Source organism: Ipomoea nil, unplaced genomic scaffold (assembly GCF_001879475.1).
Source record: "Ipomoea nil cultivar Tokyo-kokei standard unplaced genomic scaffold, Asagao_1.1 scaffold2480, whole genome shotgun sequence".
Classification (NCBI taxonomy): Eukaryota; Viridiplantae; Streptophyta; class Magnoliopsida; order Solanales; family Convolvulaceae; genus Ipomoea; species Ipomoea nil.
The window spans coordinates 1,612,773-1,633,352 of NW_017618908.1; the positions used below are offsets into that span (position 1 = coordinate 1,612,773).

The 20,580-nt window shown below is 34.4% G+C and overlaps 2 protein-coding genes and 1 non-coding gene across 3 annotated transcripts; all 3 read right to left on the reverse strand.

The window, feature by feature from the left end:
- Positions 1–4,860: 4,860 nt before the first annotated feature.
- Positions 4,861–11,426, reverse strand: LOC109152875 (probable inactive poly [ADP-ribose] polymerase SRO1). The gene is made up of 7 exons (XM_019300545.1): positions 11,242–11,426; positions 9,583–10,833; positions 7,639–7,880; positions 7,090–7,160; positions 6,225–6,386; positions 5,977–6,072; positions 4,861–5,151 (listed from the first exon to the last, which is right to left on the reverse strand). The coding sequence occupies exons 2-7, from the start codon at positions 10,719–10,721 to the stop codon at positions 5,104–5,106; spliced, it is 1,758 nt and encodes a 585-aa protein (XP_019156090.1). The 5' UTR covers positions 10,722–10,833; positions 11,242–11,426; the 3' UTR covers positions 4,861–5,103.
- Positions 11,427–15,502: 4,076 nt separating this feature from the next.
- Positions 15,503–19,416, reverse strand: LOC109152877 (uncharacterized protein At1g32220, chloroplastic). The gene is made up of 7 exons (XM_019300551.1): positions 18,980–19,416; positions 17,776–17,878; positions 17,604–17,692; positions 17,381–17,436; positions 16,740–16,886; positions 16,351–16,476; positions 15,503–15,960 (listed from the first exon to the last, which is right to left on the reverse strand). The coding sequence occupies exons 1-7, from the start codon at positions 19,093–19,095 to the stop codon at positions 15,680–15,682; spliced, it is 918 nt and encodes a 305-aa protein (XP_019156096.1). The 5' UTR covers positions 19,096–19,416; the 3' UTR covers positions 15,503–15,679.
- Positions 19,417–19,536: 120 nt separating this feature from the next.
- TRNAI-AAU lies at positions 19,537–19,610 on the reverse strand. Its single transcript has one exon. It is a non-coding gene; the product is annotated as a tRNA-Ile (tRNA).
- Positions 19,611–20,580: the final 970 nt, after the last annotated feature.

The window sequence follows — 20,580 nt, forward strand, 5'->3', positions numbered from 1 at the left end:
CAAAATAAGAAAAATAATTTTAAAAAAATACTAAAATCAAAATAATATGAACCTTCATTTCAACAAATAATTAGAAACATTTTTTTAGTTCCCGTTATATAAGGTAAAGAGAGTAGAGATAGAAAGACAAAGAGAATAATCGATCTTTTATTAATCGTCGTTCATCCAGTTTAACTATAAGACTACAAAGTATGAAAATGTATTACCATAGTATAATACTTTTAGAATGTCCACAACTCCACATATTTATTCACAACAATACTGACTTTATTGTATGCCGGATCCATATAATTTATCACGGATTCTATACACAGACTAAGAATCAGTGACTAACATTTTAGTTTACTTTAATTTTTAGAATAAAAATCAAATAGGTTGTTTACTATTGACGAAATAATAATTTGACCCTTAATCTCAAATATTTTTATATATATAAATTACTCAAAATTAGTAAAACTGTGCAATTACCTTTTTGCCGATCAATTTCCGATTGGATGTAATGTCATGCCATACTTGGATTTGCTTATTTGGGATAATAATAAACGTTGATGCTACCTCCGTTATTACAATTGTTACCCTCGTCACTATTGCCTCACCATCACCTCTCTGTATGTCTTCAATTGCTTTTATATGGAAGAGGTAAAGATGTGTTGCTTCTTCTAACTTTGAAATAAAAGGTGGTGTGTTAATTCTAGATCTGAAAGAGGGAGATTTCGTGTCGCTTCCTTCCAAATTTAGAAGACAGGACACATTATTCGCTAAATAAGGCGAAAAAATTGTTGCCTCTTACTAATTCGAAATGAGGTGGCAAACATCCAGAAGATGTGGAAGGAATAAGCGCTTGTTGACTTTTTCTAGATTTGGGGAGAAAAGAGAGTGTGTCTCATCCATTAAAGTTAGAAGACAGTGAATCATATGGAAGATGTGGAAAGATCGAACTTCCGTTGCCTCATTCCAGATCTAGAAGAAAACGGATAAGTTATTGTATCATTTAGCTCTAAAAGAGAGCGATACATCTAGAAAAGCTATAAAGAGGCAATTTCCACTGCTTTCTTCCAGATCTTGAAGAAAGTAGAGAGCCTGTTGCCTCTCTTAGATCCAAAAGAAAGCGACGCGTTTAGAATATGTGGAAAGACAGTGATTTTCACCACCTTATTCCAAATCTGGAAAAAAGCAGATAATGTATCACCTATTTTTCAGATTTGGGGAACAAAAAAAAAAAAGTAACACATCTCAAAGGTGTGGAACGATGCGGTTTTTGCCACCTTCTTCCAGATCTGAAAGATAACAAAGAACATGTCGCGCTCCTTTAGATCGATCTGAAAGAAAGTGAAGGATTAAGGATGTGATTTTCATTACCTTCTTCTAGAATTGAAGAAAACATATCACCTCCTTTAAATCTGAAAGAAAGTGACACATCTGGATGAGGTGGAAGGAGGCGATGTTCGCCATCTTTTTCCAGATTTGGGAGAAGGCGGTGAAAGTGTTGCCACTTCTAGATCTGGAAGGAAGTGACACGATGTCGCCTTTTTCCCATATTTGAAGGATATATTAGGGGTGTCAATGCAGGCCGACTTGCCTCATCACAGGTTTTTTTATTCGTGCGCCAGTCCACAAAGCCCGCGGTCTAGGATTATGCAACCCTAGCCGCCTCATGCGGGCCAACTTTCAATTTTTTTAAAAAAAAAAAACTATCATGATATTTTTCTATACTAGTATTTTCGCACGTACGTTGCACAGAAATGCTTTGTTATAATATTTTAAGTTTACTTTAATTTTTTAGAACAAAAATCAAATAGGTTGTTTAGCTATTGATGAAAAAATAATTAGACCCTTAAACTCTAATATATTTTTTTTATATATAAATTACTCAAAATTAGTAAAACTTTGCAATTACCTTTTTGCCGATCAATTTCCGATTGGATGTAATGTCATGCCATACTTGGATTTGCTTATTTGGGATAATAATAAACATTGATGCTACCTCCGTTATTACAACTGTTACCCTCGTCACTATTGCCTCACCATCACTTCTCTATATGTCTTCAATTGCTTTTATATGGAAGAGGTAATGATGTGTTGCTTCTTCTAATTCTGAAATAAAAGGTGGTGTGTTAATTCTAGATCTGAAAGAGGGAGATTTCGTGTCGCTTCCTTCCAAATTTAGAAGACATGACACGTTATTCGCTAAATAAGGCGAAAAAATTGTTGCCTCTTACTAATTCGAAAGGAGGTGGCAAACATCTAGAAGGGTGGAAGGAATAAGCGCTTGTTGACTTTTTCTAGATTTGGGGAGAAAAGAGAGTGTGTCTCATCCATTAAAGTTAGAAGACAGTGAATCATATGGAAGATGTGGAAAGATCGAACTTCCGTTGCCTCATTCCAGATCTAGAAGAAAACGGATAAGTTATTGTATCATTTAGCTCTAAAAGAGAGCGATACATCTAGAAAAGCTATAAAGAGGCAATTTCCACTGCTTTCTTCCAGATCTTGAAGAAAGTAGAGAGCCTGTTGCCTCTCTTAGATCCAAAAGAAAGCGACGCGTTTAGAATATGTGGAAAGACAGTGATTTTCACCACCTTATTCCAAATCTGGAAAAAAGCAGATAATGTATCACCTATTTTTCAGATTTGGGGAACAAAAAAAAAAAAGTAACACATCTCAAAGGTGTGGAACGATGCGGTTTTTGCCACCTTCTTCCAGATCTGAAAGATAACAAAGAACATGTCGCGCTCCTTTAGATCGATCTGAAAGAAAGTGAAGGATTAAGGATGTGATTTTCATTACCTTCTTCTAGAATTGAAGAAAACATATCACCTCCTTTAAATCTGAAAGAAAGTGACACATCTGGATGAGGTGGAAGGAGGCGATGTTCGCCATCTTTTTCCAGATTTGGGAGAAGGCGGTGAAAGTGTTGCCACTTCTAGATCTGGAAGGAAGTGACATGATGTCGCCTTTTTCCCATACTTGAAGGATATATTAGGGGTGTCAATGCAGGCCGGCTCGTCCCATCACGGGTTTTTTATTCGTGGGCCAGCCCGCAAAGCCCGCGGTCTAGGATTATGCAACCCTAGCCGCCTCATGCGGGCCAACTTTCAATTTTTTTTTTAAAAAAAAAACTATCATGATATTTTTCTATACTAGTATTTTCGCACGTACGTTGCACAGAAATGCTTTGTTATAATATTTTAAGTTTATAACAAAGCTATCATGCTATTATTCTATACTAGTATTTTCGCACGTACGTTGCACGAAAATGATTTGTTATAATATTTTAAGAATATTTGAATCGATATTATATAGTGCAATTCATGAAATGAGTTGGATCGATTAGGTTTTTTGATTATATCCTTGTATGAATTCGAGCAAATAATTGTCCAATTACCTGTGTGATGCGCGGATAAAATTTTTTATTATATATTTAGATAATAAAATTAAAGATGAAAGTTATAAACAATACTAACATTTGAAAGTATACATTTATTTGATTATAAGATTAGTATGTAAGTATCACTCAATTGATTGAATAATATAAGAGTCGTTTGTCTACAATTATCTTTTAAACAAAAAAAAAAAAAAAAAAAAAAAAAAAAAAAAAAAAACTATAAAATTGTTATACCTCTTTTCTCCTCATTTTTTTTAGCAAACCACAACCATTAATCTACCCAAATGGATGGTTGATATCATTACTCACTTTTTATTTTATACGGAGTATATAGGACTATAGGAGGGTTCATGCCAGAGCACCTCTCCTTATACAAAGTGTGGACACATCAACACCTTTCGTCTTGATAAACCAAAGGCTAGGATCTCACCTTTCAAGTTTACAATAATTATAAAATAAACACAGCTCTTAAAAGTTTTTTAATAATTATAAAATTAACCCCATATTTTTTTATTAAAACCCTTAACCATGTTTTTTAATAATTATAAAATTAACCTTATATTTTTTTACTAAAACCCTTAATCATTGATGAATCATGATGGACGACTATTATCAGTCCTTACTTTTATTTAAGTCTACCCCTATATATAAACTTTAACCGCCACATCACGTCAGTAGGGAGACAAGTGCACATGTCACTTTCAATTAATTTGCACGATTTTAGATTGCTTAGTGACTCATTTACATTTTCTTTAATTGGATAAATCAATTACATTTTTGTGTATAATTTTAGTGTCTATTGTTACGCTTATGCAGTTATTCCTCACCTTTATGCTTGAAATTAAGTTGTTGCAAATTACCAACACACATCCCAAGCTTCTTTGGCTTTCGTCATAATGTTTCGACAAGCTTCTACTGGCGATTCTCGTATGCAAGACGCAATTCCACAACTCTGATAAGCCAAAAACGCATTGGACAGTAGCACTAATATTTCCCACTGTAGTGCATGGCAATTAATCCGAAAGTAATACTTCCTTTCTTTTAGTTGCATTTGTAATACTTCCTTTCTTTTAGTTGCATTTTTTTTTATGGGGGGTAACCCAGAATTTTCACCGTCGAACACAATGACTAATCCCGGGTAACCCAGAATTTTCACCGTCGAACACAATGACTAATCCCCTCACTAAATTTATTGGGTGAAACAACTGACCCCATAATATTCTCTACGCAAGTCGTAAATCAACATGAGAACTATTGTCTACTTGCAATGCTAAGACCAAAGACCAAGCAGTAACTTGAAGCCGATTGATCGGGTGGAAATGGTTATGCAAGAGATAAATCACACAAATATGTAATACTATTTTAGCAAAAATATTTTTTTTTAATAAATCAACAGGTATTACATTTTCAATAACTTAAGAACTAATTATACACCATTGGCTTCCCTGACCAAAAAGACAAACAAGATAGGAAGATAAAAGCCTGAAACAGGTTCAATATTATTAATCAACAATCTTGACAGAAAGAAATAAGCATAACATGCCAAATGGAGAGAGAAAGCAAAGCTCCAGTTAGTTTCAACATATAACAGCAATCCAAGGTAAATCATTGGCTATTTTCAAGGTCATACTCTACTTATACTGTTATACACATAACAAATCCACCCTTTCTTGACAACCTGAACTTTTGGTGCCACCTCAGTTTAGAGGCCAAAAACTTCAGGGCTCTAGTTTTGGTGTGACCAATTCAACAGGTTTTGGTGGCATCTGTCATAAAGTAAAGGAAAGATGCAGCCAGTAAGATAAAAATACTCACTACACTCAATATTCCGTGGTTTTGGGAATCAACCAAAAAGAAACCTATAAGAGCCAAGTTTCAAATGATCACTGGGAAGAAGATGAACATTAGAATACTGTGGTGTGCAAACAGGCACGATGCACTTCCAGCTGAGTAATTTGTGAGGGGGTTTAATGCAGAGAAATTTATTATCTCAAGTACAAAAATCTCAGGATGACCTACTACAAGTCTTCCTTGATTTAGGAAAAGAAGTTCAATTTATGCCATTATAGTCATTTAGTTGCAGAGAATATCCTTTCATTTTAGCAATATCAGTTGTCACATTGATTCTTGATTTAAATTGTTCCAAATACCATGTTAACCAGTTTTGAAACATGATTCTCAACTAAATAAAATAAAATAAAATTATATATACATATATATATATATATATATATATATATATATATATATATAGGCCACTGTTCAGGTGAGTCCACCCCTTCCCATGAGTCCGTGTGGACAGATCTGGTCCATTAAAAGCTAGAGATCAATGGTCAAATCTGGTCCATTATCAACTATGCAACTGCAGCACAGTTAGTTGCACAGTTGATAATGGACCAGATTTGACCATTGATCTCTAGCTTTTAATGGACCAGATCTGTCCACACGGACTCATGGGAAGGGGTGGACTCATATGATCATGAGTCTATATATATATATATATATATATATATATATATACATAAAGACAAGAAAAAATTCATATTGAACTTAGAAATCAGTTTTTGATAGCAATAAGATTCAAATCTCACCTTGGACTGAAGACTCATTATAGTGGACCTCAATAAAGTATCCCCAACAGACAACCTCAGCTTTTTCACCAATTCATCACGGCTAATCTTTTTACTCTGATAATATCATGAAAGCGAGAATTTAATTTATTTTTATAAATAAAAAAAATTAAAAAAAAATTAAAAAAAAAAAACAATACTTTCAGTAGAACTCCATGAGAGATAGGTTAAGGACCAACTATAAGTCCAATATATTTGTGTGCACAAACCTTGAATAACTCATAACTGCTATTAACAATTTTCATCTTCTCTGGAGCAACTTTCTCTGATATAGCAGCAAACAACACGGGGAATGACATCCAGGGGGACTTTGGGATCCTAGGAACATTCCCTTGAGGCTTTTGGAGTAAAATTTGATGGTTGTCATTTGCCTAAAATATATCAGGTACTGTTACTAAGATGAACTTCAAAACTTGGTGACAATTATAGAAATTTTGAAATGTAACAATGAAACATCAAGCTAATACATCAGGATGGTTAAGTATAGAACCAACGAGTAAACAGATCAGGGAAGTTAAAATCGTAACAAGAGTGCCTACAATTAACCAAAGTTGTAAAGTTACTATGTGACTGTAGTAATAACTAGAGTGAATAAAGCAAAATAACCAAAATGAACTTTAACAATGGTATGTTTCCCAGTTATAAAAGCCTCAATACTTGTTAAGTTCCACTTAAAAGTAAAAATCCTACAGCAAATGCAGCACCAAAAGAAAATACATACAAAATGAAAAAACCACCACTCCACCAGTGAAAATTAAATAATTTCTACTTCTGTCAACCTCATTGTGCTTCACCAACATGCACAAGCACAAATCTATGCTCAACATTCATATTTCATCCAGTAAATCAGATTTGAAGGAAAACAATTACCTGAATATAGCTTCATAAATTGGAGATATCAAAATAATACTTTCTAAATATTAGTATCCTAGTTCAGCCATATAATACTTGTTATGACAGTACCATCGGGAGTATAGATCAATCCCAATAAAAGTAAAATAGGAATATTAAGTAAAAAGAGAATCACTACATAGATGGGGCACTCTCCAAGCCAGATAGAGAGTATGAACCTACCTGATATGATGACCCCTGAACAGTAGTAACCCCTGAAACATCATTCAGGCTCTCACTTTGAACCACTGCTCCTGTGATGAAAATAAAGTAAATCCAAATGATAGGAAGTGTCCTTGTTCAGAATAAAATATATTTAAATCAAACCCCAACCACAAAACGCTAAAAGATAATTAAGATGCCTTATCTGTTAAGAACCACAATAACGTAACACCCTAAATGATAGATTCATATTGAAAATGATTTGTTCTGGCATTTTATCTCCAAATATCAACTATATACAGTAAAATAAAAACTCATATATGGGCTCTGCCACTAATAGAAGCATTAAGAAAGTTGAGTTGTCCACCATCTGAACCCTGGAAATGTAGAGATAAGTTGGTTGGGAAAATGCATGTACTTGGTTCAAAAATACTACAGAAACACAAAATGATGCTTGCATACTACATTTAACAAGTCAAGATCAAAAGTATGAGTATGCTTTTGTATGTGATAAGAGAAAGCGAGACAGAATCACATATGGAAAAATCATGAAGAGAGTTACATTATCACCTTCAACTTCAGAAGAAAGCTTGAAACTAACAACATATTCCGGATAAACATGAGTATTCATATTCATACTCCATATTATGTAATGCTTCGGATTTTGAGGATCATCTACACCATTATCAAAGGCCTCATTACTGGGATGGAACTGCTTAGATCCAAGGTAAACTGGCTCCATGTTTCCCATAATAACTCGGCACAAAATCATATGTCGAACACCATTTTCGTCAACATCACAAAAGTTTGCACTAGAGAAAAAAAAAAAAAAAAAAAAAAAAAAAACGCAGTAGCTTAATACATAAAACATAACAGAAACAAATTACAAAAATGGCTGAAAATGATAAAATTGTAATATTCCACACATATGTTACCAAAACAATCACACCTCATACACTTCACGTTTTTTTTTAAGGTTTAAGAAAATATGGGCCCACTAACTGTAAGTATGTTGGTATTATTGACATAAGGTTATGACATTTAGTTATGAGAAAAAATTGATGCAAAAGAAATTTAATAACTTTTTAATGACTATAATACACTTGCAATCAAAGATGAACACCACAACATTTATTCAACTTGCAATCAAATATATTATATTTTAGTTCTCAAACCCTAGAATAACCATGATCCAAAGGTTATACTTCACTTTTAATTCTGCTAAGCAAGTTTTCAAACAGTTAGTAGGCAAAACCACTGTTACCCCATGCAGTCCCTCTTTTCCGGAGATGTCATCATTCTCTGATAAGGAACTTTGTGCACTTCAGATAACCATTTCACTTTTGAGTAGTTTCCAGGGTTGAATGCAACCAAACCAAACTCAGAGCAAACATAGCAGCAGCAACATTAGAAGATGAACAAACACAAAACAAATTGAATTTTCTTCACAATTCTTCTCCAAGAAATTAGCATCAGATCAACCCCAAAATTTCAGGCAAATATGGGGTGGTGAATCCCATGAACAAGAGGTATGATGGCCTGATGGCGATTGGAAATTCGGCCAGCAAGGCTGCTACTATGGAGTAAAATAAGAAAGAAATTAGGGTTGATGTGAGTTTATAATGCTAGGGATATTTTGGAATTAGTGAATAAGATGCTAAAATTTTTTACTTAAGTTTTGATCCGCACATAAAGGTGTCAAATTGGGATTTCTGGGGAAATGATTTACGCACATTTTAGCAAGTAAACACCGTAACAAGTAGAGTTTATAATGATAGGGATATTTCTAGAATAAGTAAATAAGACACTAAAATGTTTTACATAGGTTGACACACACACGTATACATGTAAAATTGAGATTTTAGGAAAATGATTTACACTCATTTTAGTAAGTAAACACAATAAGTAAAACATTTAAAACCTATTTTATGTGAAGTGAATGATAATTCAAAGAAATTTAATTTGGAGCAATATAATATGAAGAGAAAATATTTGATGCACCATCATTGTATAGGTGATAGAAACCAATGGAGCACCACAAAGAGGTTTACCCTTGTTTTTTTAAAAATGTATTGCGCCCACAAATATAAACTCATACACATGTGTTGATATTAGAGAAAACATCCGATACACCATATGTCCATATTCATTGTAGGTGTTGCACACCAATGGAGCACCACAACACGCCACCTCATAAAAACTAATAGTCAAATGTGACCAAGTCCTTTTTTGCAAATTATATCAAATTATGTTTGTTATACTTTATAGGATTTATTATAATTTGCAAAAAAGGACCAGGTCAAATTTGACTTAATTTCTGTGAGGTGGTGCGTTATGGTGCTTCGTTGGAGTATAACATCTACACAAAGAAAGTACATCAAATAATTTATCTAATATGAATGTGTGTGTGCGAGTAGGTGTATATTTGTGGACAATACATTTAAAACAAAAATAGAACATGGTTATGCCACAATGGTCAACAAAAGTAGAATATGGTCATGCCACGACATTTACCTTATTTCAGTATGATTAATAGGGAATAGATGAACTCCAAATCCATACTGAAAATTCATTTTGGTTGGATCACAACTAAAAAGGCCATAATCCATTATACTAGAAAGTGCACTTTTAGTAGAAGGAAGCCACGCAAATTGGACATTGGCAAATCCACGCAGCTTTTTGATAATTTCAGCTTGCTTCTGAAAAAGTTCGAATCTAGCTTCCATGAAAGTGCTTGATCCACGATATACATCAATTATATTTGCATGAACAGATGGCTTAATGCATTTAACAAATATTTTCCTCACTGAATCAGAGTCCAGATAACCCAAGGCTGAGCAAGGCATCAGTGTTTTCCCCTCCCTGTGTACATTTTCAGCTGAACTTTCATTGCCTTTTGCAGCTGAAAAGCCATTATAGTAATCACCATTTTCCATATCAGAGCCTCCTGCTTCTGGTTTCATATCAACTTTAACTACTTCGACGATAGCATTGGACTCCCCACTTGATTCCTCTGTCTCAGGGATATTTGATCCATTAATTTCAATATCAATTTGCAAGTTAATCTGATTGGAGCCTTGGGTGTTCAAATCTACACCAACACAATCATTCACATAATCAGTGTCATAGCATTCGTCCACTTCATCACAATCATAAAAAATTTCTGGGAAAAAGCAATCCCCAGCTTCATCAATCCATGCAATCGATTGCTGGAAACCCCTCTTCAAGTCCACCAGCACCATGGAGACAAAGTCAAGCACACAAATGTTACCATTAAAGCATACCTCTATTACAGACTTCTCCATCTGCAAATTTTGCTTAACCACTGCAAGTATGTTTTGAGGAAAGTCAGTCCATTTACCCTTTTTATAATACATCAAGCGGATTGGAGGTCCACTTCTTCTAAAATTCAGATAGTGTTGCACTGGAGATTTTCTGAGGTGAAACCCACCACAGCTAGACTTGCTTTTGACTTCATCCAATTTTCTTCGCTTGCCAAACTTTTCTGTGGTAGAATTATCAGGGCAAGATGTTGGTAGTAACGAGTGGATAGTTCCATTATTATATGTCTCAGATTGAGTCTCAAGTTTTCTTTTCAAATTGACAACAATATGCTTACTGTTATCCAATACCCTTCCGAATTTTGTTTCCATTTCTTCCTAGAGGATGAATCCCTGTCAACAACTTTAAATCCAAGATTTCGAAGACAACTTTATACAGTTCAGTCACGGTTCTGTCTCAGAGTGACCGTTCCATTGTTAAATCCTGGAAAATCACAGATCCATCAAAATCATCAGAATTAATGTACATAACTAAGTCAAAATAAGCAGTTTGTGAATTTGATGTGGTACAAAAAGAGACAATAGCCCACTGCAGTTGCCAAGGCATACATCATGGATGAAGCAAGTTGATATACATAATCACAACGGTAATTGCTATGAACATCACACAAATATTTGAAGGTGTATAAATATAAAAATTACTACCACAAAATTTATAAATAAAAAAAATTAAAAAAAATAAATTTAAAAAAAATAAAACGAAGGTTGTAGCCTCTTATAACTGTATCGATCATTTTATATATAATTAGGAAATTCCAAATCAAACTCTTTCGATCAAAAATAAACCACAAATTCTAACAGCAAAAAGTATGCACGCTTTACTCAAACAAACCTTGATCATTGTGGCTAAGTTTGATGCTATGGACCATGGATCTACCTGAGTTGCAGAGATTGAAGAGCCGACGAATTAGTTTTCCTCCTACTCCGGCTGCTTTTTCCGTCAACGTCGGTGACAAACCCTAAAAGCCTCCGCCCAAAGAAACCTTAGCGGGACAGATACTTTCATTTTCCCTGATTTCTCATATTTACTTCATTCCTTGTGCGGAAAGACAAAATATTGAATTGACTGTTTCACCCTCGGATGAGCCGCAACGACTATTCCATTCACATGCCTTTTTTGTCGGTCTTGTGATTAAATGGAAATAGTTTGTGATATGATATTGAGCTGGTTAAAAAAGTATACTAAATATAGGTGTCAAGTGAGTATGAGGTGATAAAGGTTCATGGTCGAGTGTTTGTAGGGGAGTGAGAGCGTTAAGCGTGTTCAGACATATTGACATTACACATAATATTAGAGTGTAAGCGTGTATATGTAAAATGTTATAATATAAGCACATGCATGCAAGTTTGATCACATAGACACATTGACATTACGTGCAATACTATATTGCAAGTGCACCAGTGTAATGTTAGAATATGAGCACATGCATGCAAGCATGAACTTGTGCACCTAACCTAACGCTAAGGCCAAGTGATCGATGAAACCATGTAGCCATGGGACATGCTTTCTTAACGTGGATAACTATGTGGAGCATGGTAGGTTTGGTCATAAAAATCGATTAGAGCATAATTGGCAGAACCAACGATGGTGGAGTTATGCATGCACTAATAGGAAATGTATTCCTTAGCGTGTGGGGGTAAAAGGATATCATATTAATTTCTTTGATTATAAAAATCATAGATAGTAAATGATGAGAGAACGTTTATTTTTGAAAACCAATACATATTATTTTAGCATTGTAATTGAGTTACTTGCCCTTTTTTATCAATACAAAAAAAAAAAAAAAAAAAAAAAGAGATCAACAAGATTATTATGTCATTATTCGTTCTTACCTTTTATCATTGTTTGAGTTTAGATATATTTTAATTAAAATGTGTTAATAATTTATGAATAATGGCCATAGTAGCAAAACCTTCATCTTCGACTCATTTGGGACAAAGACGACTTAATCTTGATCCCATTCGAGTAATGACAATCTAGATATGGACAAAGAGCAAGTTTAATTTTCACGCATAGATATACAATTTAAAGTTGTAAATGGTCATTATTGATGACCATAGCAAAGTTGTTAACAGTGGCTAATGGTTACCGATGGTGCCATAAGATTCCGGGGGAGGGGGCATTTTATTGAGAAAGTCTTGGCTCAAGGGGGTCAACTTTTATTGTTAAGGGGGAAGGAATCATAGTGACCAAAATGAAGAAATACAATAAGCTAGGAAGGTGCAACAAAAAGGGTTTGAACCCTCAAACTCCCACTTAACAACACACATTAAATACACTTATTAGCTACACCAACTCTTGTATATTAAAGGGCACGGTGCTCCACTTATGCATGAGAAGTGCGTTGGAAGCAAACTAGTGGAGGGGCGGGGGGGGGGGGGGGGGGGAGAGGAGGGGAGGGGACACATATTTGGCCAAGAATGAAGATTAGCCGATGTCGTACACTTGTCGAGCATTTGAAAGGTGTTCAACGCTATATAAGGCACCATCGCCTCCCTTTAAAAAACATCCTTTGGTTCACTAAAACCCCTTATCCATTGGCGACTGATCCTAACTTACAACAACAACACTATGGCTCAATTTCCCACAACTATTATTATGTATAGTTAACTATTTGACTATAGATTGTATTATTTATTATTTAGGCCGTTTTTTTAAGCCAATATATCAGGCTCTGTATATTTCATTTTAGGCCTACCGCTCTGAACAATAATACTACTATTTTCATGCACCATATTATATATTTTTATACCCAATTTATGATGGACCTGATCCCCACAAAATCATTTGTTACTAAAGATGATATTACTATTATTGAATAATCAATACCCTTTGATTTTTGGATCAAAGCTCATTAAAGTAAAAGATTAGAAAAATTTGATAATAAGAATACTAGTATTAGACGGAAATTGCTTCCGTGCATGCCAAGTAAATATTGAATTTAAAAGAAAAATATTAGTGTGGATGTCACATCAACAAAATTGAAAGTTTACAAGCAAAAACATATTAAAAAATGTTAAAGTTTTTAAGTGTTGAAAAAAAAATGTTTAAATGTCTAATTGAGTAAAAATTATACAAATTCGGCGTGATAACTACACGCGTTTGAGCAAATTGTTAAGTTGGTAGAGGGCAAAGACGGCATTATGAAATTCCGGGAAACAAAAAATAAAAAATAAAAAATAAAAAAGTAAATAGTCGGTTAGTCTTTTGCGGGTCAGTGGGGGCGATACAGAGAATGAGAGAGAGAACATGCGAATTATTTTGCGGGTCGGGCTGGACTCGGAGCGTCTTGAGTCAATGTATTTTTCTAATTTGTAATTTTCTACCCACCCCTAGAAGAATAAATAAAAAGGAAACTTCAAAGTGGGTCCCGTTTGTCACATTTTCATCTTTGTTTTTTCGTCCCATCGTGTCATTCGTGTGTGGGCTAAATTGTTCTTATCTTCTTTTTTGGGTCCCCACACCCATCAATAAGAACCTAAAGAAGTCTACGATTCATTAATTAAAAAAAAAAACAATTATATTTCAAGTCCTTATACTTTAAGTTAAATATAGTTTTAATCTCTAATTATCATAAATTATAAATTTAATTCTTAATTAATTACAAAAAAAAAATCAAAAATACTACTTGGAATCCAAAAACATACTCCCAACTTTTATTCTCAATTGTGTTTAAATTTTATTAGATGAAAGAAAAAAAAAGAATAAATAAAAATCATGACCCTCATATTATATTAAGCAATCAAAACATGCCACATCATAAGGAGTAAAAAATAATAGTACTTGTAAAATTACTCAAAATAATTATACCTTTCGGTGATATATTAAGAAGTAAGGGAAAACTTAGTTCAAATTATTTCATGTAATTTTAAAAATGTAAATATGATAATATTATATTGGAATACGAAGATATATAGAATGCGAGATTCATATATTTTTTAGTTTATTTTTTTACAACATTCATTAGTGATTGAGCAAATTGATTTAGGTATGTACGAATCAATAAGATTGCATAGAATAAGGTTAAAATAGTAAGGAAAAATATTGTAATAATATTTCAGGATTGTTGTAAAACTATTATAAGAAAGCTATAATAACGTATAACATAATTGTCTAGGCCTAGGACAAAGGTAATTTATACAAGAAAAACGCAACAAACTTAGCTAATATCGCAGTGGACCTCGAGAACGGGTCAAAGGCCGCCATTTTTTTTTTGGACGAGAGACAGGCTCAGGGGCGGCAATGGCTAACCACCCGGGGTTGGCTTTGGGGGCTAGCCCTAAGTTGTAGATTCGAGTTATCTATCTTCGTTTTGGTCGCCTATCTTGATCAAGGTCATCTTCTCGGGTCTCCGAGTAATATATCTTATACTTAAGTCTTCAATCTTGGACACAAGTTATTTATCTTAGATCTCAAGTCTCCATTATTTAGTAGTTTCGAATATATTAATTTTCTATATCTTTAAATTATTATATAATATATATATATATATATATATATATATATATATATATATATATATATATATATATATATATATAATCTCAAAATAGTTCTGAATCCTCCAACTTGTATCGTGAATGTTTTACAGTCTTATAAATATTTGGTTTTAGAAAAAAAAAAAAAAAAAAAAAAAAAAAAACCAATTAAAAGCTAAATTTAAACTTATTCTATAAATTAGGACTAAAAGTGCAATTTTCCATTTACATTGCTGTCATCATGATTATCCTCTTGAATTCAAGAGATAATAATTCGTTATCATCTGATTATGACATCAATACAGATTTGACATTAAGAAACATATCACGAAGTTAGGGAGCGTTTAGTTCATAGAATGTTAAAGATATGTAAATAAGACAACAATAATAAGATAAATTGATTAAAACGTTCAAAGCCCAACATTATTATTAAGAAAAGAAAATGTGAGATTACCTAAGAAATTAGAGGGTATATTACATTCTCTTCCAATAACTAAAAATTTAATGCGGAAATTATGTGACATTCTCTTAAAAAATTACATAACCTGAACCAAACATGAGAATCTTATATTACCAATCTTGGTTATCTTATATAACCTGAACCAAACGCCCTCTTAATACGAGTAATTTTCATATTGATTGACATCAACCTTTGATAAGTGAAGTAAAAAATAAAAATATTCAGTACTAGGAACACTGGAGGACACAGGAATATCACTGTGAAACCCACAACACATTCAGCATATATATGGCAAGTTATGCATAGAACTATAGCAGATTAGAAGATGATTTCACACCCTAGCTGCTGCTGCAGCTTCCTTGATTTGCTCAATAGTGAAAACTCCAAAGCAGTCGTCGTCAGTGACAGCGTTTATCGCTGCATAGGCAACATCATCAACACTAACCGGGGGAGCGAGAAGCAAATCGGAGGCAGGAAGTGAGCTAAGAGGTTTAGTAAAGTTCTCTACAGCACTTAGTATTCTCTCAATTGGCTGCCCTATCAAATCCAGAGGAATCTCAAAGCCATCAACCTTCCTCTTCCCATATATAAAGCCTGGTCTTAAGACAACACCTGCCAATCGAACTTAACACAATCAAACACCATAACTCAAATATAACGCTTTTTTTTTTTCTGGATTGAAGGGAGGGGGGAGACCTGGGAGAAAATATAACGCATTTAGTTCACAGACTGTGAGATTACCCTTGGTATAGTAAAGGGTAATGTGAGATTACAGGAATGCAACATTACCTATTTAAAGTGGATGCTGTTTGTAGGGCTTAATGTATTAAATTAATAAATTCACAGATTCAAAATTCATACTGTTTTTCTGAATTTGTTTTTAGTTGGTGGAGATGCTCAATCAGCAATTGCATAAAGGATTTGGTTTCGTTTATTTTTTAGTTATCAGAAGTGTCCCTTGAACTAGTAAATATATTTGTAAAGGAGCTGATAAAAGAGTACCTGAGTTTGGATATTTGGAGAGGACCTCTGATTCTGCTTTCCTCTTTCCTGTGAAGTAACCTGATGATAATAGAAAGGATGGGAGATTGTAATCGTGGACTGAGATCAAGATGAACTTTGGAATCCCTGCAAAGGAAATTAAATGGTGGCTATTCATTAGGCAAATCATGAAAATCCCAGAGTTCTCAAACCTAAAATGATAAATCCAACTTAAGGATACTGTTGTGAAGATCTCTAGCAGAATGTTTGCATCCCATACTTACTGAAAGACAGCAAAGGATAGGTTGTATTGTAAGGACACTGATGTGAAGATTTCTTTTATTATGTTGGAGACCCATAATTTATAAGAATAATGCATGATAGCAGCATGATAATAAGAAGCTCCTTACCATAATCTTTAGCAGCATTCACGGCCACTACATTTGCCTCACCATTAATCCTTTTCATCTGTTCCTCACTTCCAAAACCCCCAAGTGTTGAAACAACTGCTGTAGCCCCTAAAAGCACGTCATCCCAGTTTACGTAGAAAACATCACCTGCAGAACACAAGTATCACCACTTCAATTTGTATTCAGTAAATTGCAGTGAGAAACACATGCTAAACATTGCTATAACTGAAAATTTCACTATATTTTCTTATTTTTCTTTTTTTTGGATTGAAGATGGATCTTCCTAGTGAACCAGAAACCAAAAGAAAGGAGTGAATGATTTGAGGGTGTAAGGGGAAACAAAAAAATTTTTACTTAAACATTTATACTAGAAGTGCAAGCAAGAAGCTATTACTATTTTGGAATGCTTATGATGAGATCCAGCACTCAGCAGGGCGAGATTGAGTAGAAAGGTATATATAACTACAAATACATAATATATATTGGATAATCCTACCTGTTGTATTCCAATGATAGCCAAAGATTCTAGGGTGACAAATGAATACAAAAGAAACCAATTTTATATTGTATTCTTCAAAGTAATAATTTGCAGTTTCATTTATAAGTAGCCTATTGGAGGTACAAGGATGATATGAACCTGCCTGAAATCCAAGTGACTTGATCTAGCCATGATTCGGAGTATGAGGGACGGCCTGATCTGTAAAAGTTATGAAGTTTGGTAATTCAAATTACTTAAGAAAAATAGAACAAGAATAAATGCAACTACATAAAAGTTTCATAATCAACAGCCGCTAGCAGCAGAATTATAAAGGACATTCTAATCATTGAAATCACCATTGACTCCCAGAGAAAGATTTCAAAGACCTGCTCAGACTTATAACCTCGACACCCTTGGACACTGCAGCTTTGCATATTGCAGAGCCAACAAAACCACTGCCTCCCAACACCACAATCTGCTAAGAACAAATAGAATGACATTATCTCAGTGTTATTTAAATTGAAAAGAAGAAAATTTGGGTGAGTCCCAGAGTAATACTCGCTCACTCTTCACATCAGCCACAACATCAATTGTCCCTGTGTTTGAATTTTCCCGTATACCAGCTCCAGAATAATTGCATCTGACACCAACCTTGCAAAAGCTGGATAGTACCAAAGAAAGGGTCATAACTACAATTGAATGATTGATTTTAGGTTTACATACAGTATGGGACACTCACCAGTGGTGAAATCACCGTAGAAAGAGGCAGAACTTCCAGAATTGATAAGAATGATTAAAATGTGAATCAATAGTTCCAATAAGATCACTGTTATGAAGCTATGCTGTGCATTATTTTCCCTAAGTTCTCCAAGTTCAGTTTGAGGCTGCAAAATGCAGTACTTAGATGGTGCAACTTAGTATCAAATACAATGGAAGTGGGTGCCATTTTATTGCTCAGTTAAAATGGCTTTGTTTAAAGCTTTTGACTTTATTTACTATATTGCCATTTAGTTGGTAATGTTACCAACCAATGGACTGTTGCAGCTTTGGCTTCTTTTCTAGGATGCTTCAGATCATAATTAGAGCCAAGTTCAACTCCCCAGTAGTCATCTATTGGCTTTCTTGATTTGAGTCGATCAACTATGGGAAAACTAGGTTCAGTTACATCTCGTGGTCATTTATCGCCTAAGGTCACTAGGCACTTTCAGGTAGGTGCTGCAGGCTTAGCCATAAATCAAAGAATTAGAGGCTGTTGAAGTGACCTGTCTTAGTGCAGTCGCTATCTAGCAATATCTATAGATAAGAAAATGCTGAGCTTTCTTTGAAACCACAGTTTCTTCTACCTATTTCTACTGAATGAATTCCACCCCTTTTCTGCTCATTCTCCTATAGTTCTCCATAAATTACCCGTTCAGTATACTACAAACTTAACAAGACCATTGAAGTTCAACACTTCCCTTTTCTAGTCCTTGAATGCTCTCCTTGAAATGTCATATCACAGAAAGCAGACTCAATCAAACAAACACCCTACGCTCTTTAGGCAAAACAAATCCCTAAAACACACCGGTTTCTGTACTTCACAGCCTCAAATTCATAAGCAAATTAGCAAACGAATAAAAGGAACTCCAAAATGCTATAATAAAATACATGCACAGAGAACCGCTAATTGAACTCACTTCCAGCACAAAATTTCATCGCCTAGGAACAAAGAACCAGCACAACTGCACACGATATGCAAAAGCTAGAAAGAAGAGAGGCTAACCGAGGGCGAGAGAGTGAAGAATGTTGAGTGGTGAAGGAAGGAAACAGAGCTCTGCTCCGGCCGTGAAGAGACGGCGCCTTGGAAACGGCGCCGACGTAGCAGAGAGAGGTCGTCATCTTCGGCTTCCGCTGCGGAGAAGAACACGAGAGAGAGAGAGAGAGAGATAGAGAGAGAACGAGGCGACGGTTTCAGGCTTCTTCGAGCACCCTGAACAAAAAGAGAATCAAAAATACGAAGGAGAGAAGGCTGTAAGAGTGGCAAAAATTCAATTGTGAAAGAGATTTTGGTAAGCTTTGTGGCGCCAGATTTGGGAGTGTTTATATGGTGGTCGTCACTCCTCACGCTTCTGAAGCTTTCATTTCATTCCAACGCGATTTTTGAGGCCCCGATTTTGCAGCACGAATTTGCTGATTCAGGTAGGAGAAAAATGAATCGACATACGGACTTGGCCCAATCAAAATTGCTTACGAATATAGGTATTGATCTTGGCCCATGCAGGTTTCGAACCTGCGACCTTCGCGAAGCAAAACTGCGAAAAAAGTATAGGTATTAAAACTTGGCCCATGCAGGTCTCGAACCTGCGACCTTCGCGTTATTAGCACGACGCTCTAACCAACTGAGCTAATAGGCCAGTGTTTCCAAGTTTATTTTTAATTATATTTGTTCCAATATTCTCTTTTGGGCGCCAATAACGCCGCCCTCACCTCATAGTTAGTCTGTTTATGCAATTAACCCAAAGTATAATTCCGGTCAAAACAATCTCATCATAACAATAATACAATTTAATCCTATAAGTCCTCAAATATCATCAACTTGCTACTGCAATAATGGCTCATTGACTTTTACTTGGGCAAAGCACATACAAGTATTGCTTTACTAGTCGTTGAAATACTAGTTTAAGTAATACTATTATCAAACAGGGACCAACCAGATTTATAATTGCGACATCCTTACATAAACAAGGAAACTTACGTGATGTTCTAGAGTTTGTAGATATGGCAATGCAAATTTAGTGGTTTTCAATTCAACAAGTGGCAATGACAACAATATGCTTGATTGTTGTATGTGTGTTATGTTATGAGTTTTTATGTTTTGTGTTATGAAATTTTGTACTTTTATAGTACGAATTATTATGTACTTAAAAGTCTAAAACAAATTAATAATTGTATTTTATATGTTTTGTGTTGTGAAATTCTGTGTATATGAACACAAGTTATGTACCTAAATCAGATTTGAAAAATAAGTAAATATATAACATATGTATATGTTTGTGTTGTGAATTTTTGTATCTTGTGTCATGAAATTTTATACCATAATATAAATTATGTACCTTGTCATTTCAATAAGAGTCCATAATGCGAGTTCTTATACCATGGACAAGACGGATCCTGGTCCTAAACGACGTATAGATTGTGTATTTTTAGTATTGAAATTGTAAATTTCTAGAATATAAATTGTGTTTCTAACTCAAAACATATAACAACTGTATAAGAGAATTTGTGAATACAATACATGGTCATCAAATCATAATTTGTTAATATTGTGTGACTACAGTATTTGAAAGGAACTTGTGAATACAAAATGGGTAATCAATTATATAT